We start from the raw sequence: 24933 nt of genomic DNA, 5'->3' as shown, positions 1-24933 counted from the left end.
TCAATACTTGCCTATAAACGAAATTATTTTTAACGCCACCCTTTGTGTAGGACAAATCTGAACCCTCTATGTGATCGTTTAAAACAAGTATTTTGTTACTATGGGTTACCCAATATTTCGCTCTACTGAACTCTTTGCTTTGTCATTGTCGTGAAGCTGCATGATCACTGCTTGTGTAGCAGGTTGCCAGATTGAGTTATATACATTCACTTGTCTTACTACAAATCGCACTGCCTGAAATGGATAAAAATCTCAGTGTGGTGATGAGTTACAGCTACTGACCATTTTTATTTTGACATAGCTCACGAGTTTATCGTTATTCTAACATTAAAAATAAAAAGACGAATTAATCAAAGTTAGGTAAGCAGAGTCAGTATATTTATTAGTTACATATTGGGTTTGTGTTGAATATTCTGGTTAAAGGCTTTTGAACCATCATTATGCACTACGTTGTTTCTGATGATCTGGCAACCCTGCGTGGCGCTGTAGACCGCACCCTGGCCTCCGCATCCGCTATAAACTGAGCGCAGCATCCTTCGCAGCATCATCTGCTAATAGACCGCCACCTCACGCAGCTTGGCGATACAAAACAACAGCAACAACAAGACAACATCGGAGACATTTTTAAAATAGCTTTAACTATATGTTAAGCCGAAGTCAAGCTGAAAATATCCTGCTTCTGCGCACAGTTTGATCCGGGGATTTTGGATACTGCAAGTGTTTGCGGCATTCGGAGAGAAATTCCGTAAAGCGTTTCTTATTTGAATCACGAAAATTCCCTGTTTGTTTCTGCGCAATCTGTTCCAGCGCGGTGTTGCGAGATGACGGAGCCTATCGCAGAGTGCAACATCAAGGTGCTGTGCCGCTTTCGCCCTCTGAATCAGGCCGAGATTGTGCGAGGAGACAAATTCCTCCCTGTGTTTCAAGGAGACGACACCGTCACCATCGGGGTATGGGGCTTTTCATACGCCTTATTCATAAAGCATCATTTCCTGAATTGATTAGAGAAATCTGGTCATTTATATTATTTTATTAAGATGCTGTATGCTAGTGCTTGGAATCAGTATTAAAAAAAAGGAGCAATATCAATATGCCGGCCAGAATGACGTCATTATTGGATTAGATTCATATTTGCTTTAATAATAGCTATTTTGGGTGGAATGTCTTTGTCCCGTGTGTATGCAGTACCCTATGATATGGGCTTGTTTTTCCTCTTTCAATAAAGCTTGACTATGGCAGCATCAAGGCCTTGTCCTTGGTACTGTTAGATTATTATTATTATTATTATTATTTACTCTTTTGTGGCAACCAATTTCAATATGGCTTCATTTAATTATTACAAATCCTGTCCACTGACTTATGTATTATTCTGTATAAAATGCAGCACTCCTAACCGTGCCTTGGGATATAACAGGCAGTGATGCAGCAGGGATGTGTAAAGAATGATGACCTCAAATGTTTGGCCTTAATTAAGTCATGCTGCCATTAAAAAAAAAAGAACAAAAAAGAAAGTGCATTCAGATATTCTTCAGGTTTGTTGAATCGTAGCACATTTAATTAAACATGTTAATTAATTACACTGAGACAGAATGAGTAGTGACTTTCGGAGGCCAGCAGTGAGACAGTGCTGCGCAGATGCCCGATGTTGTAAATTGTGCCACTGAATTAGCCAGAGTTTATTGGCTTCAAATGAGGCCAGGTTCCTCTATCCACCCCCACAACCACCCCCAACACACACACACACACCCTGCATGGACAGACATTTGAATTGATTATAAAAATCTATCTAAATCAACAGGATGATATGGTTTACTTGGATGAATGTCTGGTATGGTAGTCTTTTCTGCATGAGTGTGATTAGACCGGATCTGACTGGCTTTGGTTCTTGTGTCTTTAGGGGAAATCCTATGCATTTGATCGTGTGTTTCCCACCAACACCACTCAAGAGCAAGTCTACAACACCTGTGCCAAGCAAATTGTTAAAGGTAAGGCCAGAATTGTTTATATATTAATATATATGCATTTATTATGGGAATTTATTCAGATGTATTGGTACAAAGACATTTGCTCTACCAAGCATAATGTAAATTAATTATGTATTGACTACTAAAATAAATGCTAAAGTATACGGAAAATAACGTCAATTTTAAAATTTATACTTTAGTTTCAATATTTGTTAATTGTGTTGTTAGTAAGATTTTGAGTCAATAAGCTTACATGATTTCAGAAATTTGTACCCTTAAGATTCTTAGCTTGCCCTCTGAGAGAACACTTAAAGGTCCCCTGTAGGACTCTATACAAGAGTGGCTATATCAGAAAGAGTTTTTACTACAACCCTTTTAAGTAAGTGAAAAGCTTTTAAATGTTCAAAGGACCTTTGAAGAACTGTTACAAATCATGTCCAATCAAAGGATTAATCAAATTAATAGTTCTGCCTTTTTTTCTCAAAAAGATTTGACTTGGAGCCCATTTTCTTACAGGGCTTTGCACAATGCTTTGTATTTAGGACTTGTTAGGACGTCCTAAGAAGGCCAAGCCAAGAACCATTTAAGGTCCTAAATTGCTAGATCTTTTATCTAGAGGGTCTTGTATGGATTTAAGTGGAATCTTATACTATGCTTACAAATGTTATAGTATGTACAGTATACAAATAACAGATCAGTGTCCCTGGTTTCATAGCATTAGGTTTATTTTTTTCCCTTGATTTGTCCCCCTACTCAAAGTCAATGCCACCTGTCTTTAAGGTGACAGCTACCAACTGGGAATGGCAAAGACTATTATGTGCTTTCTCCCCAAGACATGTGACATAACGCACACTTAAAGGAAAGCGCTAACCACCCACTTACGCTTGCTTGAGTTCACAGACATTCATGATTGGCTAGTGTCATTATAACTGATGAAAGTGCAAGTTTGCAACGCTCCCCCTAAGAGAACAGCCAATCAGTACTCACAGCTATGGGAGTGACTCTGACTTTACTTAGGGTTCAAACTTCGGGTGAACACTTTTCTGTTGCTCCACTCAAGTGTGATAATCAGGACAGCAATTTGTTAATAAAACTACATGGAGCATGAGTTATATGTCCACACTTACAGCAAATCCAAGAGTATTAGATCTATGACTCATCAGTAATGTGATTTTACGATGATCTCATCATTTAGGTAATGATGAGTTAACCATGCAGGGGATGAATATGGGGGAATTAATAAACATATCAGTGCAATTATATCCTGCATTGTGCTGAACTAATGAAATACTACTAATACTTAATTTAATTCTGCTATGTCCAAGTCAATAATAAAAAGAAAAGGAAAAGAAAAGTTTTCTTCATTTTGTGTGTGTGTGTGTGTGTGTGTGTGTGCATGCACGTGCACATTCATACAGATGTACTGGGTGGCTACAATGGCACTATCTTTGCTTATGGACAAACATCTTCTGGAAAAACCCACACCATGGAGGTAAGAGACCATTTGAGTTGCTTCTTAATTAAGTCCAATTCCATTATCACCCAAGATCTATTTATTACAATAACATTTAGAGATTAATTCCCTATAAGTGCCTCCATTTTGTTCTTATTCTTCTTATATAATTTTGTCAACCTTTTTTAATAAAATTTTTTGCTTCATTAACAAAAATGTATACTTTTGATCTGTGTATAAATACATTTAATTTTATAAATACTATTTAATGTAATATAAAATAAATAATAAATAAATAAAGGTTTTGGAGGAATCTTGGTATGTTGCTTTGGTTTATTGAGGTTTTTGGGCATTCACTTATGCATAGCTCTCTTAACGTCCTACCACAGCTTTTCAGGTGCTCAGTGAGGTCTGTAGGGTCTGAGATGGAGCTCTTGGGTTTTTGTATTTCGCGTATTGCAGATTCACTTTTTTATTTAAATCAAGAAAAAAAAACTTCCATTATATTCTATTGAGAGCTCACTTTATTTCATAGAAAATTAATCAAGATTTTCTGACCAATCTTAATAATGCAGCCGTATGTTGTTTCCTTTCCCCAATAACATAATATAAAGCCAACTAACATGCAAATATTCATGTGATCAATGCTGAGTATATTTACCTGATTTGCTCTAATTAACATTTTCGGTCTCCAGGGCAGCCTGCATGACCCTCAGCAGATGGGAATCATACCCCGCATTGCTGAGGATATTTTCAACCATATTTTTTCCATGGATGAAAACCTGGAGTTTCACATTAAGGTAAACCACAAATACACACACACACACACACACACACACACACACACACACACACGCACGCACGCATGCAGACACACACACACACACTCTTTTTCTTCTTGCCATCTTGCTTTCTTCCATTAACAAAATTCATCATCTTATAAGTGCTTACCAATCCCAACTGTAACCTTAATATCACATACCAGAAGGAAATTATGTGTATATAAAAACAAGCATTGTATACTGACATAAATGTCTTATTGTCTTATAAATGGCTTATTGAGTTTCCATTGACTTATTATTTTTTTGGCCAATAGCAACCACTAATATTTAATTCAATTCAATTTTTATTTGTATAGCGCTTTTAAAAATTGGCTTTTTAAAAATATTTAGAAATATTATGACCCTAGCTCTTACATTAAAATTTCCTTTTGCAAAAACCACAGCGGTTTACTAATCCAACAACTGTTTTATGTGTCTTCTAAACATTTATGCCTCTATTAGGTGTCCTACTTTGAGATCTACATGGAAAAAATCAGAGACCTTCTTGATGGTTTGTTGTCATTATGATACAAAGATTTTTTTCCAAAACCATACATTATAGTTTTTGCCCATGGTTATATTCACTTTCCCTTTCTGTGTGTAGTCACCAAGACCAATCTGTCTGTGCATGAGGACAAGAACCGTGTCCCCTACGTTAAGGTAAATAGCCTCAGCTTTTATATCTTTAGATTTTGTATCCGCGATGAAGTTTAGATCTGAATGTTGTCCGTTACTTCTTTTCAGGGCTGCACTGAACGTTTTGTCTCAAGCCCAGAGGAGGTGATGGATGTGATTGATGAAGGAAAGTCTAACCGCCATGTTGCTGTCACCAGTGAGTTTTTTTAACACACTTATCGCAAACTATTTAGTAAGAATATGTGGATTAAATTTGCATTGATAGAGTAAATTATTAGTAAATTAATTCTTGCTCAGGTGGTTGAGCCTCTGGGTAGCTGCACAGGGTGTCGGAGGCTCGAGCCCTACAACCACAAGGCTATCACTGTTGGTTCCTTCGACAAGACCCCTAACACTAAATGCCCAACACAACACAGCCAATGCATGTAATGTTAGTACAAAGCCTAGTTAGGGGATAGGATGGTTGTTACAGGAAGTGCATTGAGCATAAAACCTGTATCAATTCTGACGAATCAAATGTGGTGACCCCTAGGAAAAAGAGAACAAAGCCCCCTCCCAAAAAATGTTGCATACTGTATGTGTAGTTCTATGGAGGTAATGCATGGTTAGGCAATTAGGCAATTTAGGCAATTAGATTTGATAACTGTTTGCTGGAACCATCCAATATTTGGTGATGGCATGGCATGTAACAATTTATGGAAAAATAGTAAAAATGCATGATTTCTACTGGTTTTATCATAATTTTATGGTACTTTAATAAGTACATTATTAACAAGGGTTTTTAGAAAAGCAATTCCAAACCAAAAAAAACTCATCAGTAATCCATTACTGCGTTTTTTAATAAAACACACCTTCCCTCGCCTTCACATATACACTCCTTCTCCCCTGCTCCCCTCGCCTTCACAGACACACACACAGACACACACACACACACACACACACACACACACACACACACACTCTCTCTCTCTCTCTCTCTTTCTGCTCTAAACAGAAACACTGCTCTGTCGCAATTCTTTTTAAAGGTAAAGTGCAGGTTAATTTGTTTTATTTTTACTTTACAGAAGTGATTCTGTTAGTACGCACTCACGAGTGTCATTATTGATGTTCCTTGTTAATTTTTCCGATAAAACAGTCTTGGCGTTAAAGTGTGTGTGTGAAGGCGAGGGAAGGAGGAGAGAAGGGGTGTGTGTGAAGGCGAAAGTGTGTGTGTGTGTGTGTGTGTGTGTGTGTGTGTGTGTGTGTGTGTGTGTGTGAAGGGGCATGGTGTCCAATGACACACACACACACACAGCACCTGCGCGTACAAACGGAAACACTTATCTGTCGGGATTCATTTTTCCTTTTTTTTAAAGGTAAAGTGCAGGTTAATTTGTTTTAGTTTTACTTTATATATATATTTTTATGTATTTATTTTTTTGGGCTGTGGAACGAATCATTTAAGTTTTCATTATTTCTTATGAGAAGATTTGCTTTGGTTTATTAAGTATTTTAAAATACAAGCCCGCTTCCAGAAGAATTATGCTCGTAATACAAGGTTCTACTCTACCTAATAAAAAAGGTCCCTAAATTAAGGGTCCTTAATGAACCATGTTTCAATCATGTGCAAAACAAGACAATTTAAAAAAACGTGGATACAGTTAAGAACAGTGTTGCGTCGAATAATACAGAATTCTGATAAGAGAAAAATGGCAACAACAAGATATTGCAATATATTGATCATAGATGTGATGAGTGTAAACATGACATTTGACAGCAAAAATGCAGATCAGTATGTTGAATTAATCATTACATAAGTAAGTTAATTAAATTAATAAACTTGTTTTTACAGAAGTGTTAAGGGTTTAAGTATTTTTAAACCTAGTATAATAAACAGATAACTGAGGAGATAATAGGATAAGATCATGTTTGTGTAGCCAGTGTCTCCTGGAAGCTAAAAAGAAGCACCCATTATGTACGCGCTACATGCTAGGCTCTCAACATTGACCATCTTAACAATGCAGTGTTTGGCTTGAACATCCCCAGTGCTGACTGCACGGACATGCCGATGCTGACACAAAGCTGCTGATGCTGAAATGCTCAGCTTGCATTAATGCAGTTTCACATTTGAGCCAAATGGCTGCAGCCTAAACCGCAACACTAAATAAAGAAGTCAAGAAAGTTACATTTCAGGTGAGTTACCGACCTGGTGGCAGACAGCTTATAACTGGAATTAATGATTCAGCAGCTATAAGGCCGTGCAACAGCCAGGTCACATTGGATAGGTCTAAACGGTTTACAACCATGAATATACTCTTTCACACAGTGCTGGTAAATATAGCACTAAACTGTACAACAGTGCAAGAATTGTAATAAAAGCTTTAAAGCAGGATTTAGACAGAAAGTCGTATTACACCAAAAATAGCTGCCATTGTGGTCATACAGAAAAAGCACTACAAAGCACTAAAAAACACACAAAAAGCACTACTCCTTTTTGCTTTTATCTTTTGTGGGTTAAATGTTAACTATTGTACTGCTGGAGCAATTGGTTCATTTTGGTCCAGCAATTGGTTTTACTGGAGTAGTTGGTCTCAGTATGAAGGAGCAACGTGGAGGTAATATATCTACTCTAAGTTATGGGACAACTCTCATTATCCCATCCAATTTATAATCCCAGATGTGTACAAACCAACCCTGCAAAATCTATTATATTTTTTGGGCCTGCCCCCAGTAAGCCTTAGATCAGAAAGCATAGAGTTCAGAATCTCAGAGAGACCATACATGTGGCACTTTCTAGGCCACTCCATTCCCAGTTTGGATTCCCCAAATCATCTTAGTCAGATCCTAAACTTTATGGCAAGCAATAATGAAAAGTACTTAAATTCTGTGTTAATGTAATTTTCTCATTATTAATATTCATTATTTTTACACTACTCACAAAACAAACAAATAAAGAAAGGAAATACTGTAAGTTTGGCTACACAGTATGAATTGCCAACTAAGAACCACAACTGTCCAGAAAATACTAATAAATGCAAAAGACTCTAATATACCCATGTGGGAGGATTCCGGTTCATGAATGAGGTGTACCACATAGACTTATTCCAAGGGACTGCTAGCAAGCACTCCTAAGGTCCTACTATATATGATGTAGGTGTAGACTAATGGGGCACCAGGGGGATGCCGTCCCTCGTGGGTCTCAAAAGCTTGTTGCAACCTTTCTAAAAGGGACTTAGTATCTTATTGCCTTAAGATCCTGACAAGAAATGTTTCTCCTGTTCGCTGCTTACATTTCAATGTAAGATGCCAGTTTGACATGGGTATCTCTGATGGGCTGCCTGTATACTAATGATTACTACAGCAAAAGGTTAGAGAATTAAAGACAGTCAGTTCATATGCATGTCAGTTCCTGATGACATTGTATTATATGTTATTATCAACACATGATGTGGTATGGTGAAATGATAGCATTTGTGTGTTTGTTTGGAATGTGATATTGAACATACTGTGAAGTATGTGGCAAAAAGGCTAGAAATCTTTGGCAAAAGGCTAAAATGAATAATAATCAAATGACAAAAATACTGTATGAGTAAAATGAATGTGTGTCCTTGTAAAGGGAATTTGATCCTAATTTGGATAGAGTAGTATAGTTATCATTTAAGTGACTGTTTACACTATCCACCACAACATGTTAAGTAGCTCTTACAGTGGAGTGCATTACTCTATAAAAATTGGCTGCTGAAAAATAAAATAAGCTTATTTCATGTCTTTCTAAAAGATTTTGTTTAATGTGTCTGTATTTCCCCCTTTCATCTTTTTTTTTAGACATGAATGAACATAGCTCTCGCAGCCACAGCATATTCCTGATCAACATCAAGCAAGAGCATGTGGAAACAGAGCAGAAACTCTGTGGAAAACTTTATCTTGTGGACCTGGCTGGCAGTGAGAAGGTTTGTTTGCATTGTGTGGTTGCACACATAGTATTAAATGCATTTGCCAATCATGTTGTAGCTCAGTAATGCTTTTAAAAACAATCTTGTGGGATGGTGGATGGTAGCAGGGTGAGCCTCCCAATATGTAGAGTTTTCAGGATTTTAGCTAGCACACATTTTATACAAGATCCGAGGCAGACGAAAATGAATAGGAGGAAATCAAATCTGCTTAATTGGCCCGTGCATAATGATCCATTAGTATATACTGTATATTCTTCAAGTTTTGCTTTGTAGAATGGTTTTCATATATACTGTAGGCCAGTTCTAAGCTGTCTTGACTAATTACTTTATCAATGTCTAAACAAATATCATAAAAATTTAGCATAAGGAAAGAATAGAGATTCTTAATAGAACTAGGTGGATATAAAATGCTAAAATTCTTCTAGATCTTTACAAATAATCAAGTTAGGAAGTTTTAGACCAAAGAACATGTATAATTTTTTAAGTGCATTGACCTATTTTTATTTCAAATAAGAATGGCGGCACGGTGGTGTAATGGTTAGCACTGTTGCCTTGCACCCCTAGGGTCTGAGGTCAATTCCCGTCTCTGAGTGCATGGAGTTTGCATGTTCTCTTCATGCCTGATGGGTTTCCTCCCGGTACTCAGGTTTCTACCCACAGTCCAAAGAAATAGCATTAGCATTCCCATATTGCCCGTAGTGTGTGAATGAGTGTGTGCCCTATGATGGATTGGCACCCTGTCCATGGTATTTCCACCTCGTGCCCTAAGCCTCCTGGGATAGGCTCCCACCCCCACCCCCCGACAATGAATACTGGATAAAGCGATATAGTTCAGCAATAAGGATGTTACCGAAATTGCGACTTGTTAATCGGTCTTTTTTTTTTAGACTGGTGACTTGTTTTAGTGCCTCACTAGCTGGCATGTGATTGTTATAAACCTGTTTACTAGACCCATGACATGAATGTTTTACATTATGGAATAGTATGTTATATTCAGTGCTAGCATGTGTCACTCAAAAAGCAGTGAATTGTTTGAATATTTGACCTTTTTACTTCCTGTTCAATAGGTCAGTAAGACTGGTGCAGCCGGAGCTGTTTTGGATGAGGCTAAAAACATTAATAAGTCTCTGTCTTCTCTGGGCAATGTCATATCTGCTCTTGCTGAGGGCACGGTGAGTTCTCATCCACCCGCCACACATGCAAATGCAAACATACACATTTACTTATTTATCTAACTTGTGTGCATGTGTTTCTGAGCAGAAGACCCACGTGCCATACCGTGACAGCAAGATGACTCGAATCCTGCAGGACTCTCTGGGGGGTAACTGCAGGACCACAATGTTTATTTGCTGCTCTCCCTCAGAATTCAATGAAGCTGAGACCAAATCAACTCTCATGTTTGGACAACGGTATCACAGTTATACCATATACTGTAGAAATAGGAAGCAGATGTGACTTTAAACAAAAGGGAGAAATTATGTTATATACCATAATGAAAAGGTCACTGATTTTAAATCAGTTAGCAATTTTTTTTGTGCTATCAGATCTTATTAAGAATCTTGAATAGAATATTATTTTCCATTACCACCTCAAATCTTATTTCTAATGTTTTTGATGTACACTAGTAAATGAAATGTTCCCTTTCATCTGATCTTTCCTGTGTCAGTGCTAAGACAATAAAGAATGCAGCCTCTATAAACCTGGAGCTGACCGCAGAGCAATGGAAGAGGAAGTATGAGAAGGAAAAGGAGAAAAATAAGACTCTGAGAGACACCATTCAGAGGCTGGAATCTGAGCTGAAACGCTGGCGCAATGGTGAGGAAACACATGCTAGCTCACTAACACAAGTGATATACACTCACTAACACAAGTGATATACACTCACTAACACTAGTACATATACACACACTAAACAACATATGCTTATCCACAGGTAAATAAATATTTGCACAGTGACAAAGTTTTTTCAGACTTTTTCCTCTGTACTGACATTAATGATGCCTACAGCACTTCTCAGTCACACCTTTTCCCTCACCTGATTATTAACAATGCACACGTATTACCCATTTGCTATGCAGATTTTTACGGGCTCAATTAAGTAAAAAGTTAATTGGACAAATCATCATTGGACAAAACTCTCATAAATATTAGAATTAGTATTAAAATTATTGCAAAAACAATCTAGACAATAACTGCCTGAAGTTAGAAAGCCATGGACATCCCCACTTGTAGATTTCCCTCCCTTGAGCTGCTTTGCCAGGTCTTTACTGCAGCTGCTTTCTTTCAGGTGCTGTTTGTTTGTGAGTCTTTCTTCTATTACTGTACATTTGTCTTTAAGAAGTAAAATTCATGCTCAATCAGGTAACGTTCTGGTTGACTAACTCAGTGGTGGCTTTGTGGTTAGCACTGCCGCTTTGCACCTCCACGTCCTAGGTTTGATTCTTATGTCCGTGCACATTGAGTTAGTATGTTCTCTCTATGCTTGGAGAGAACTTGGGGAATCCTCTGGGTTTTTCAGTTTCCTCCCACAGTCCAAAGAAATGCTGTTTAGCCTAATTGCCGTTTTCAAATTGTTCATAGTGTGTGAATGTTTGTGTCAGTGTTGACGGGATGTCGTACAAGATGGGAATAAATACAAGGGTTACCATTAGCCTTTGCAGTCCCTAGTTGGACTACAGAGGTTCCTAGATGGACGGATGAATTCTTTTGAGTTAACTTTGTGGTATGTTTTGGGCCATTATTCAGCTGTATCTCTAAGAAACATAGCTCTATACACCTCAAAATCCATCCTGCTACTTCAATCAGCAGTCACATCATCAGTTAACACCAGTGACCCCGTTTCCCGTTTCATAACACAGCCTCATCCATGAAAAGCCCTTAGCCCTTTCTTTCCCTCGCTTTCTTTTTTTTTCTCATAATCATTGTCATAAAAGTTTTTGTATTACAATAGGGAGGTTTTTTTTTATTATTTAGTAGTTGGTATTTACACTTTTAAAAACGTCATTTGATTGTAGCTTTTAAAAATTCTATGCCTATTTAGCTAGATGTTGTAAAAAGCTTTTCTTTACCAAGGAAAAAAATCTACAATCATTCACTTTTATTGTCTTTTGTGGCCTTTAAGGCCTTTTGGTGTTGCTGTGCTCGCCACTATATGATTTCTTTTTAAGAATGTGCCGAATTGTTGATTTGAATGATGGCCTCCTTCACTTGACACCTCTTTGGACTGTGTATAGAGTGTTCTCATGAACAGCTACCATCTGCAAATCCAACACTTGGAATCGATGCCAGGCATTTAAAGGCCTTAATTTTGTCAGAATATAACAGAGAAATAGGGCACAACTGGCCAAAAAAACCTGCTTCTCATTCAGCTGGCCGATTAACTGTGAAACTAGAGGGATGCTGTTTACATGAGATTCTCAATCTTAGCATTCTCTTTGAGCTGTTTTATTGCTGGTTAAACAAATTATTTGTGCCTCTTTAATGTGTCAATCCTGCCTGTTGATCAGATCTTCGCATCCTGATTGCTTCATTTGTGGAACCATTGTGGTGGTGTACAGAAGCGACAAAAATGCAACAATTCTAACAGTGTCCAAATACATATGGTCCTAACTTTGTATTTGTAGGCTTGCTGTAAATCTATTGTCACATATAGTCTGTGTTGTACAGCATAGCCCAGCTATCCCTGAGTTCACTGGCAGCTGGGAGATGACAGCAAACAACCACATGATAACACTTTGCTTGACACTGTGTCGCTTCTTTTTAACTGTTTATTGACTATTAGGAGAGGAAGTGCCAGAGGTAGAACAGGCCACTGCTGACGTGACAAAATTGGAGACCACTGATGAGTCTTTGGATAATGAGAAAGAGGTGGAGAGACAAAAGGAGAAAGAGAGAGAGAGGAACTTGGATACTTCTTCCATCGTGGTGCGTATCTCAGAGGAGGAGCGGCAGAAGTACGAGGAGGAGATCCGGAAGCTTTACCGCCAACTGGATGACAAGGTTTTCACGCTACCATACAAACACACTCACCAAAACATCAATGTCAGATAAGTCATGATATTTATACACTAATGAAATCATCAAAGACATTGGTATTTGATAGCCTGTAAAAATATGAAGGGTTATTTAACACATTGGTTTCTTCCACTCCTCTCTCTCTCTCACTCTATCTTTGTTTGTTTGTGTAGGATGACGAGATCAATCTGCAGTGTCAGTTGGTTGAGAAGCTTAAACAGCAAATGCTGGCACAAGATGAGGTGATTATTTTCATTTATTAAATCACAGTTATTTACTAAAGCAGTTCACATTTGCATTTGTGTTTATACGATCATTACTGTGTGACATGTACCTTTCTCTGTTAAAATGTTAAAATACATTTTAATTTGGATATGCCTATTTTTCTTTTATTATTATTATTATAGCTACTAGCATCAACACGTGGGGACAGTGATAAGGTGCAGAATGAGCTTGGGCGGCTGCAATCGGAGAGCGAGAGTGCAAAGGCCGAAGTGAGGGAAGTGCTGCAGGCGCTTGAGGAGCTTGCCGTTAACTATGACCAGAAGAGCCAGGAGGTGGAGGAGAAGAGCCTGCACAACAAGCAGCTGGCTGAGCAGCTTAGCCAAAAAATGGTACGACATGCACACAGACACACAATCAGAGATGTGCTATAATCCAAAATTATTTACACTAATAGGAGAGAGCTGATGCTTGAGAATGAATTGCATACAGTACATTATGGCAGAAAGCCACTTTCGGCACCAAAAAGTGAATTCATGGCTGGAGAGAAGCAATCTGTATGTCAAAGCACTACTCAATGTCTTGTACAGTTCAATAGGGTTGACAACGCTCATAAACAATAATATGAAGTTTATACACTTCTCTGTCTACTGCTTTCAGGCCAGTCTAATGGAACTAGAAGCTGAACTGGCACAGATGCAGGAGGTGAGCTCACAGCAGAGGAAGCGCATTGCTGATGTCTTGAATGGCTTAATGAGGGACCTGAGTGAGTTCAGCTCCATTGTTGGCAACGGAGAAATCAAACTGGTAAGTGTGCATTTACAGCATTCATTCGCAGGACTTGCTGCTTGAAGATGATCAGTCATAGTCTGCTTGCTTTTAAGCTAATTCCTTTACTCCAACGTCTCTCCAGCCAGTGGAGATTAGTGGAGCCATAGAGGAGGAGTTTACCGTTGCCAGACTTTACATCAGCAAAATTAAATCGGAGGTGAAGTCGATGGTAAAGCGATGCAGACAGTTGGAGACCATGCAACTGGAGTGCCACCGCAAAATGGAGGAGACCGGCCGAGAACTCTCCTCCTGCCAGCTGCTTATCTCACAGGTCAAGATTCAGAGAAAGACGATTTGATTTTTAGACTTGTTCATTATGTTAAGGTAACATAGTGAGTTAATAATCTTCTCGTATGTCTCTCTGTGTGTATAGCATGAGGCAAAGATCCGCTCTCTCACTGAGTATATGCAAAATGTGGAACAGAAGAAGAGACAGCTAGAGGATAGCTATGATGCTCTGAGTGAAGAGCTGTCTCTGTTACAGAATCCAGGTGAGACACACACACATCCAGCAAGCATGTTGTGAATTTGCAACATGTGGGGGAAAAAAATCCAAAAACCCCAATCATTTTTCATTACACTTACCGTAGGCTTATAACAATGACCAGTTTGATGTTTGGAAACATAATGGTTTAGATTATAGTGTAATATACAATATCATCTTTTAAAATATGCAGTTTATGTCGTAAAAACGATTAATAGGTTTTGTGTTTTGAGTTGTTGGTCAGAGGTAAATGCATGGTACACAGCTATCATGAATAGAAGTATTTTAAACAAAAATGTCTTAAATTCAACAGGCATGCATACTCACAAGTTTAATTTTTATGTAATGGCATTACAGAACAGCAGGATGGTGCAGAAAAGACAGAAGCTGGGGAATCTGATGCAAAGGTAAGTGATTATCTATTTATTTGTCCTGTACTCCCAAGCGATTACATTTAAATAACAACCGCTGTGAGGATTTTAATAGTAAAGTTATAGTCAGAAAAAAAATTAGTTGTCAATTTTGATTTAAATCATGCCTTTAACAAAATATATATCTTTATCTCCCTTTATTTGTGTCATTTTAGAAGGCCATTCACAGAGTTGCAGGCAATCGGGAAACCCGCCACACTCAACTCAGCCAATTGCGGGATGAGATCAACGAGAAACAACGCCTTATTGATGAGCTCACTGAGTCAGTGTCCAATCATTAACACATAAGAATACTTTGATTTATAATAATTCCATAATAATTTAATATATCTTGCCTTTTCTAGTCAGTATAAGTCTACAGAAGTATAGTAATGACACATTTATATTTTGGAGCATTTTAATAAGTCTCTAATAAGACATGTTAGACATATACATACTGTATATACGTGTGTGTATATGGGAAGTATCCAGTTAATTGGCAAAATTAGTGCCATATATCAACTTCTGGTCTGTTATTTGGACCTGTTAAGAACTAAGGGGTCTGTAAATACAACACAAGACATTATATTTCTTAAACAATGTCTCATTAATACATTTGTTTGTTTTAAAGTTATATTTCATACTGCAGTCTGGCTTTTTATGTCAGTTAAAAACTGATGATAGTGGATTCTAAGACGCTCAAACTTAATTACTCAATCAACATTTAATTATTTGAATGAAACCAGAATTTAAACTAGTGCTGTATAAACATGACATTTGTGATCATTTCAATTTGACATGGGTATGTCTCAATACTCATGAAACATGAAATAATAGCACTATATTGAAATGTTACCAGTATTTTAAATAGCAGGCATAATTACCTACAAACAGGCAGTATCTATAAAAATAAGGACAGATATAACAGAGAATAAAGCACAATACAAGCTGTTAATGTTGACACTTGTTAGCTGTGAAAAAAATTATTGGCAGTAAGAATGTACCTCTATACCAAATGTTACCTTATGTGTATAAACATTGGATAACTAACATAACTTCTCCCTGTAGTAAGAACCAGGCTCTGGAGTTAGAGTTGGCCCATGTGAGATCTGACTTCAGCAACCTGAAGATTCAGGAAGACACCAAGAATGCACGTTTGGAACAACTATCGTAAGTTTCGACAGAACTTGAAAAAGAAAACGGCGGCTTAAAAAAGAGATCTCTTTACTTTAGCATAAAAAATGTATTGCATTCTATTAAGTTGCACATAACATGTTCCCTGATCAGCCAAAACATTAAAACTACCTAGCTTTTGGGTTCCTTATTCTTGGCAGCACTGGCCGTTTAGGGCATGGCTCTGCAGGGCTTCTCGTTGTGTCTTGAAACAGGATGTTGACAGCGCAGCTATTATTTGCGGGTGGGGCCTCCCTGGAACGGATGTATTTGTCTGCCACTTTCCATGGGTACTTGATAGGATTGGGATCTAGGATGTTTGAAGGACGGTTTGGTAGCCTTGGCCTCTTTATTCGCTGGGCCTCATGCACAGTGGGCTGCGGTGGTGCACTGGGTGTTCTGGTGCCTTTCTGTAATGACCAGCATTGATTGATTTATTTGGCAATTTTTGCTGCATAGGCTTTTCTGTAAGAACAGACTAGACAGGTTGAACTTTTGGTCACCATGGGCATGCATAAACATTCTTGTCCATGATCCTGCCACCAAGTTGCGTTGGTGTATGGTTGGTGATCAATGTTGTTATGTTTACCTGGCAGTGGTTGTACAGTTATGGCCAATTGGTGTATGTGTAGATGTGTCGTATCTACATAGAAGAGGTATGAGAGCTGGTACTGTGGTTAGATAATTTAAATGGATAAATTATTTTAAAACACTATGATACTTAGTGGTGAATTCTTCTTAGTTTTTGATTTTATGTGTCAAATGTTTGGACACATACATCTCCCCATAAATAGGAATATTTGTAAAAAGTAAGTTTCGTTTCTTTTTCAGATTTCAGCAGGAGAGGCACGAGCAGTCTAAAGAAGATCTCAAGGGCCTGGAGGAGACCGTTGTAAGTCTCTCTGCTTATTTTGTGATGAATACACAAATTCTTGTTGTTTAGCCTATCTAAATGTTATGTTGAATGTCGCTATTTGAATAAGTGGAGGTATGTCTAGATTAATAAATGCAGTATGATAACTTCATTCATATACTGAAAGTGTCCTTTATATACTGAAAATTCTCTTCAATTACAATCACATCGAGGATGAGAAACAGTCAAGGTACTGGTCTTCTAGTCACAGTGAGAATCACTTGTATGCAAGCACTGATATGCTCTGCATTATACTTTTGGGGTTAGTGCTGTCTAAATCTAGGGTCCGGGCCAGGGGTAGCTCTGTGGTTAAGGTATTAAACTATTGTTTAAACCCCACAGCCACTCAGTTCCCCCTGTTAAGCTAGACCCTTAACCCTCAACTGCTTAGCTGTACAGTATAATATATAAGATGTGCAGAAAAATGTAAGTCGCACTAGATAAGGGCGTCTGCCAAATGCTGTGAAGTAAGTAATGAAATCTTTTATACCACATTTGTTCTGTTTGTCACTTTTTGTGTTTGTAGGCCCGTGAACTCCAGACCCTCCACAACCTGCGCAAGCTGTTCGTTCAAGACCTCACGACTCGAGTTAAAAAAGTGAGCACCAGATCAGGCTGCAACAGTTTCATCCTAGTGTCTATCATCACTAACTGATACTTTATCTTGTATATTAGATCCTGTACTAATATGACTAGATAACATATTTTGCTTCTGTCTTTATCCAATTTCTGGCCAGAGTTCAGAAATTGGACCTGATGATAGTGGGGGGTCTAACACCCAGAAGCAGAAGATTTCCTTTCTTGAAAACAACCTGGACCAGCTTACAAAGGTTCACAAACAGGTAACAGAAGCATTTATCAAGGAGCACATGTTTTGTCAAGAACATGTGTACAAGTACATTGTATGCTTAATGTTTACTTTAAATAACTTGTGTTAATAATAATTTGATTTATTTGAATTTCACAATACAGTGGAACCTTGGATTGCGTGTAATGCGGTTTGCGAGTGCTCCGCAAAACGTTTAAGACTTTTTAAAAACGAACAAGTCTTGGTTTACGAGGACCGAGTGTCATGTATCACACATGCGCTTGTTGTTTTGATGCCGAGCGTCACGTGATCACAACTGAGCCAATGGTTTTTCTCCCTCTTGTGCTGTGGAATTGTGGGTAATCGTCTCCCTTGCTGGGTCTTGCTGGTGCGCATCTCTTACTGGTATAATCAACACGTGTGTTGTATTGTTTACTATAATACTGTGACCACGTGTATGTGCATAAAACATTTTGTGTTTGTGTACTGTTTCTTATCACACACGTGTGTAAAGCCAAAGAAAGTCTCATAACAAAGGTTAAAGATCCATTTTCTCCCTCTCTGTTTCAGCCCGTGTGAGCTTATGTGTGTATGCGCGCATAATTTGACACTGTGCCGGTTCACACACTCTTACTCTCCCACTCTCTGTTCTAGACAGAAACACTGCTCTGTCGCGATTCTTTTCAAAGCTAAAGTGCAGGTTCATTTGTTTGTTCGTTTTACAGCAGTGATTCCGTTAGTATGCGCTTACACGAGTGTCATTAGCAATGTTCCTTGCTAATTTTTCCAACAAAACAGTCTTTCCATTAATGTGTGTGTCTGTGTGAAACTCAAAAAAGAGAGGAGAAAAATGTAATGTAAGATGAGAAGGGGGAGACGGGAGGGGCTGATTCCAAACATACAAACACAGCGCCTGCACGCATAAATGGAAACACTTATCTGTCGGGATTTTTTTAAAAACTTTTTTTTAAAGGCAAAGTGCAGGTTAATTTGTTTTATTTTTTTACTTTATATTTTGTATTAATTATTTTTATGTATTCATTTTTTGGGGTTGTGGAATGAATAATAATAAATAATAAATTAAGAGTTTCCATTATTTCTTATGGGAAAATTAAATTTGGTTTTGGAATACGAGCCCGCTTTCGGAACGAATTATGCTAGTAATCCAAGGTTACACTGTAATTGCAGGTTATATCTAATACCATGTTTGTGTGTAATGTACTGTACTGTAATAAATATCCATCTTGGATGCCCTTATCTTCCACTGGCAACCTTCTCTTCTGAAATTCTTCTTCCCATCTCCCCGTCCTCTAGCTGGTACGTGATAATGCAGATCTGCGCTGTGAGCTTCCGAAATTGGAGAAGCGTCTTCGGTCTACGGCTGAGCGCGTTCGGGCACTTGAGACGGCACTAAAGGATGCCAAACAGGGTGCCATGAATGATCGCCGCCGCTACCAGCAGGAGGTGGAGCGTATTCGGGATGCCATGCGCTTGCGCAATGCAATGCGGCGCCCACACGCAGCTCAGATTGGTATTCCAGCCTGACTGTACCACAGCTGAAGGGTTTAAGGGGAATGGGTTTAAGCATCTATATTTATTAATTATCTATAGTTAATAGAATTGATTAATAGAATTAATAAGATTGAGGTTGGGCTTTATATCTATTAAAAGTCTAGAACTATTACTTTTATTTATTGCTGTTGTGCTTTCCATTATTTTATTTTTTTATTCATGCTAAGCAAAGATTAGAATATGTAGTAGACATTTTTTTACTTAAAGAAATGTTTAAAGTTCTGTTTTTATGTAATCATTAAGATATCAGCTTTTCAGTTGTATGCTAAAATTCTCTCTCTTCTTTTAGCAAAGCCAGTGAGGCCTGGGAACTATGGCACTGTCACATCTCCCACCACCTCTCTCTCCACACGAGCCAGTGAGCCAGCGACATCATTCAGTAATGTCCTTTTCCAGAGAGAGAAGCCTGTTCCCCAGAAAACCAATGTGTGAGTTCTCCCAGCTTACTTTTATTCTCTTATCTTCTATCGTCTTCTCTTTACTTCTCTTCATGTATTATGTGATGTTGTGTTTTTCAGAGTTGGCTACAGCACTGTGAGATCCATAGACATACTAAGTTCCTACCCACTGGATGTATAAAATGGTTAGTGTGTCTACTGAAAAAAAAAAAAAAACTCTGCTGGTGTGCATGTCTATGTGCATAATCCATATGTTTACCTTTACTTGGGTGTGCCTTTGTGGCTGTTAACATCTGTTCTCATTATTTCAGGAAACAGCCCAGACATTAATGACAACAGGTTGGTTATTATAGTATATTATTTAAATAAGTCATTTATGAATGTTTAGTGATGAGTTATGTCCTGTACTGTATAGTTCAGTGTATTTCTCATATTACTAAATTGGTTTGGAATAAGGCAATATTTCCTATTTGGAGTGGGTATTTCTGTGGTGAAAAAGTAAAAGTGCATGTTTTGGCATGGGTGCTACAGTGTAATGGGGTGGGGTGTATACAGTTTTCATAGCAATAATGTAATGGTTAAATTTGTATTTATTTATTTACTTATATTTATTTTTAGATTTTGTGAATAAAAAGCATAAAGGGTCCATTTATTTGGTTATGTCTCACCCCATAAACAGCTTATATCTATCAAATGCTAAATAAAAAATACTGATCTGGTCTCTACTAAACATAACAGCTCCATTGTGAAATGTGCCTCAGTGGACCTATGCACTGATCATCATAACAAAAATAGAATCAATAACATACCCAAGAGACCAGATTTGTTTATTTTACAAAACCATGGCCATGGGATAATAAAAGGAATGAAGACTTATGCTACACTTTGTGCTGTATATTGGAGTAATGGGTAATAATTTACTATTTTGATAAAGGCCAAGCAATTTCGTATATTAAAAGTAAACATTAGAAATATGTTATTTAAGTCATTTTCTATAAATGCATTATGCATGTGTATAGGAAAAAAAGACATATACTGTTTCCACAACAGGATAGATGATATACACACTGCCTGGTTTGGGCTAAAACATTAGTTTAAAAGGTTGTGCATAGGATTAGGTGAGGATTTTGGAGTGAATTGGCATATATTCTGTTTGTAATTATCATCCGTTTTTTTTTGAGAGATTTAAATAAAATTTATTTGAATTTCATTATAAAAACGATCTTGCACCAATCTTTAAAAAAAATGTAAAGTAGCTCCTTTTCATGCTTGTGCCAGACATCACCTGTTTACTGCCCATTGTAAGAATACAGAGATAATGTATAATAATTATACAGTATAATAAATGAAAATAGGGCCATTTGTGTATTATGCTTACTGTAGTAACACTAAACCTATGTTGTAGGAGTGATGCACACTGTGGCAGTATGGTGGAACCATCCAGACATTATATCATGCAGCCAGAGGCTGCAGCCAGTTAATCACCTTTTACACAGGTAAGCACATATACACATATGCAGTCTTGTGGGGTAAAGTAACTAATTACATTACAAAATTACTGTCCGTAAAAAGTAATCAGGTACATTAGAGCATTACCTTTGGGTTATAGTAACTAGTTAGAGTACTTTTCCATTGCAGAAAATGAAAACTCCTTTGTAATTCCTCATGCATGCTGTTTTAGTCAAGACCTTTATAATTATTATACCATCATCACTTAGCGAAAATTGGCCCATAATTTGTTAACTACTAACAGCAAGGGAGCTCAGTGGTTAAGGCATTGGACTACGGTTCGGAAGATCCCAGGTTCAAACCCCACAACCACCAAGTTGCCACTGTTGGGCCCTTGGGCAAGGCCCTTAACCCTCAACTGCTCAGATGTGTAATGAGATAAAAATGTAAGTCACTCTGGATAAGAGCGTCTGCCAAATGTCTAAATGTAAATGTAACAGCAGAAATAACAGAGGGGGCGGGGCTTGTAGGACGATTTTCATGCACACACACAGACACACACACACTAACGGAATGACTGGTCTTGATCACGGATTAAATTAATTGTCTAAATAACGAATTACATGTTTGAAAATATAACTAAATAACCGAGTACTTAAATGGCGGACCTAACGCATTAGCCTATTTGTTACATCAAAAAACACGTAACACGTTACACCCAACAGTGCACACATGAACCCACAAGCATTCTCTTATATCCATGTGATCAAAACTACACATACAAATACTTACACAGATTAATTAATATCAAAAGAAGGTTAAAATCTAAATCACTTTGAAGACAAATCATCTGCATATGAAGGATTTTCAGCATAGGAATGAACAAACTGAACCAAACACCGGCTAGGGTGCACAGACGTCCAGGATCTATTCAAAAGCGAGTTTTTGTTTAGGGTTTTTTGCACTTGATAAGAAAAAAGAAAATTGATAAGAAAAGTAATAAGAAATTATTATTAAATGGCGACCAGTTATAAGAGGAATAATAAAGGTCTCATTTCTATATATTTCGTATTTTACTTAATTTACATGTCTTTTATGATTATAGTGATGGAAATAATAGAATAATATTTTTGGGTGGCTAGAATTTATTATCTGCCCCAAATTTTTACATTTAGAAGTCGACCTTCAGAGCAAATCGAATTCGTTTGCCAAGGTTCCGTCGTACACTGGTCAGCCATAAGGTTAACACCACAAAGCATTAACACATTAACACTGATTATAAATTATATACCAGAAAACTGCTGGGAGGATCATGGGCACCCAAGGCTTGTAATATGCCCGCGGGAACCAAAGGTTACCCTGTCCTGTTCAATGCTACAGCCAAAGCAGCACAAATCACCCCCAAAAAATCAGTGCTGACCATGCTGCCCCAAGGAGGAACCTAAAACCTAGGTTTGTGGTCATATTAATAGTATGGCTGATCGGTGTACATGGTTTAATCTTGCTTCACTATTATTTTTTTCTCTGCATTATCTAGACTTAATATGTAAGAAAATATGGTTAAAAACGTCAAAAAAACAAATCATTCGGACATAGAGGCATGTCAGAGCATTACAGATCATTTACACACACATGCAATAATACTATCTACTGGCGGGTGTTTGTTGTCCTTTCTCCTTGATCTATTTTCTATTACTTTTAACTGTTTCTTAATGCTTTTTTTGTTTGCTTCCTCTTTGTCTTGTCTTTTTCAGATTCCGGTTTCCTGCATGCTGTCAGCTTTCTTCGTCCGCTCAAAACTTGACGAATTCCGATTCTCAGACTTTCTTGTTCTGTCCTGTCTTACTGTATATCACTCAGTGGTCCCTCACCATGTTAGTCATTATTTGCATACTGCCCCCGTATAGTCCTACCTTGTATATTTCATAGCAATGTTGCATGTTTGTCTTGTATAGTTTAAAATCAGAGCGTAATTTATATCTTGAGACAGATGAATAATTTCTTGAAGCATTACTACATGCAGAAGAATATAAGAAAATGTGATTGTTGTAAATTCCTACAGCCTTTTTAGAGTGAGTATTCGAAAGCCTTTGGTAAATCTAGACCATAGACACAAATGTACATTGCAGCCTCTGGAGAATCTATTAGTCTTTTGCTGAGCCTTAAACTAGACAGCTTTCCACACCTCCCACTTTTTATGCCAGTCTATATGCCAGTATGTGTGCTCAAGTGCAAGTCTCTATACTATTGATAACTGAAAGCTACAGGTATGATTGTGTTGGTGTGTACATTTTTAATGCACATACTATATTCATGTACTGACTACCTCCAGATATTCTAACATCATATGAATTCTGTCATCCAATTGAGTTTAGTCATATCAACGTCAGGAGGATCATGGGAAAATCTTTAATGCATTTTTTAAACACAGAGTCAGCCGCAAGCTTTAATTACATTTGAGGGAACCGACCACTTTTCTCAAATGTTCACGAGGGGTTCCTCTTTCTCTTTGGACAACCTGATCAGCCAGTCAGGATAGGAGAAAGCATGAACTACAGTACGATGTTCAGTTCTTGGTCAGCAATTATAAGGGCTTGAAGATGTGTGTTTCTGAAGCCTGTGCTTACCTGGTGTGTGTGTGTGCTGGGTGCGTGGGTGTTTTCTGTGTGGGTCTGTGTGTGAGCGCTATCTAATCCACTACTGCTTCAAGCTACTCTTGAGGTTCTGATTCATATACACAAGTCTTTTCTCCCTATGGTCTTCCAGTCGATCACTTTCTCCATCTTTTCCTTCTCATGTGCGCCATTTCACCTTATTCCTCTATATTAGTTAGATACGTGTGTACTTCAGAACCCATCCCACTTATATCTATATTTTATCAGAAGAATATTTGTAAATGAGGAGTGTTAATCTTACTCTTCTTACATGACGGAAATAGCAATGCAGAATGTCACAATATAAATAAAACTAGTATTAGTTACATGAATCACAATCCTTTCCTAAGTGCTAATCCAGGAATTGTTCTTATCCACATTCTTACTGGAACCATACACTACTGATCTACTCCTTATTAGTGAAGGACTGAAACTTGGGTCTCTACATCACACGTCTTATGTTAAGCTCTAAGAGTGTACATTAATGTAGTTTATGTAGTTTGTTGGTTACCAGTTGCAAGAAATAAATGTTCATTAAAGGCAATTACACATACTTTGTGTGTGTGTGTGTGTGTGTGTCTATTTATTTTTGGTCCGGGGTATATAATATATAACATATTATTCATAGCAATCTTAATGTATTAACACAAACCTGTTCAGTTTTGATTGATTATATCATTAAGTGACTGTCAGAATTATTGCCACTGTGCATGCAATGAGCAAAACAAATTATTATATAAATGAGGTTATGACACTGGTGGACCTGAGAGGGGGTCACAGAAATGTGCTGCAGGATGTAAAAGTGCCCTTGAAGGTGCCTTCCCAGTCCAGGAAATATGATGAAATGCCCTTTAAAATGCCTCCGGGTGAAAGCAAAAGTTAGAAAGTGATTTTTACAGTAGAGAACACATGATAAATGTCCTCTAACTGTTGTTGGTCAGCAGAATACTCAGTCCGCACTACAACTTGGCACAGGTTTTACGCCGGATACCCTTCCTGACGCAACCCTCCCATTATATTCGTGCTTGGGACCGGCACTGCATCCAGTGGCTGGGGTTTGGGCACTGGCCCCCCCCCCCCCCCCCAGTAGCGCAAACAGAATAATGGGTCCTATAAGGTATATAATAGAGCCTATAAGAAAAATAATAAAATTGGCCTCTAAGGTAAGGTAAGGTTATAAGTTCCTTATAATGTGTCTT

General features: G+C 37.8%; 1 protein-coding gene across 1 annotated transcript; it reads left to right on the top strand.

Moving 5' to 3' along the window:
• Window positions 1-496: 496 nt before the first annotated feature.
• kif5aa (kinesin family member 5A, a) lies at window positions 497-24275 on the top strand. Its single transcript, XM_053504770.1, has 29 exons — window positions 497-950; window positions 1898-1985; window positions 3383-3456; window positions 4113-4217; window positions 4701-4749; window positions 4843-4898; window positions 4983-5070; window positions 8679-8803; window positions 9874-9978; window positions 10067-10215; window positions 10473-10621; window positions 12588-12805; window positions 12994-13062; window positions 13228-13434; window positions 13703-13849; window positions 13956-14144; window positions 14247-14364; window positions 14715-14764; window positions 14944-15050; window positions 15836-15937; window positions 16772-16832; window positions 17380-17451; window positions 17591-17695; window positions 18976-19192; window positions 19523-19661; window positions 19752-19816; window positions 19943-19970; window positions 21037-21127; window positions 22835-24275. Exons 1-26 carry the CDS (start codon window positions 822-824, stop codon window positions 19810-19812), a joined length of 2979 nt encoding a protein of 992 aa, XP_053360745.1. The 5' UTR covers window positions 497-821; the 3' UTR covers window positions 19813-19816; window positions 19943-19970; window positions 21037-21127; window positions 22835-24275.
• The last annotated feature ends 658 nt before the right edge of the window (window positions 24276-24933 follow it).

The sequence above is a fragment of the Clarias gariepinus genome, chromosome 9 (assembly GCF_024256425.1).
Source record: "Clarias gariepinus isolate MV-2021 ecotype Netherlands chromosome 9, CGAR_prim_01v2, whole genome shotgun sequence".
NCBI lineage: Eukaryota > Metazoa > Chordata > Actinopteri > Siluriformes > Clariidae > Clarias > Clarias gariepinus.
Note: the sequence above shows the minus strand (reverse complement) of the source record. Positions and strands in the feature narration are given on the sequence as shown.

Bases quoted from the DNA above. Each gene is read 5' to 3' on its own strand.
- kif5aa (XM_053504770.1), top strand. From the start codon at position 822: ATGACGGAGCCTATCGCAGAGTGCAACATCAAGGTGCTGTGCCGCTTT. The intron at 4,899-4,982 runs GTAAATAGCCTC...ACTTCTTTTCAG, and splicing joins ACCGTGTCCCCTACGTTAAG to GGCTGCACTGAACGTTTTGT. The intron at 5,071-8,678 runs GTGAGTTTTTTT...CTTTTTTTTTAG, and splicing joins CCGCCATGTTGCTGTCACCA to ACATGAATGAACATAGCTCT.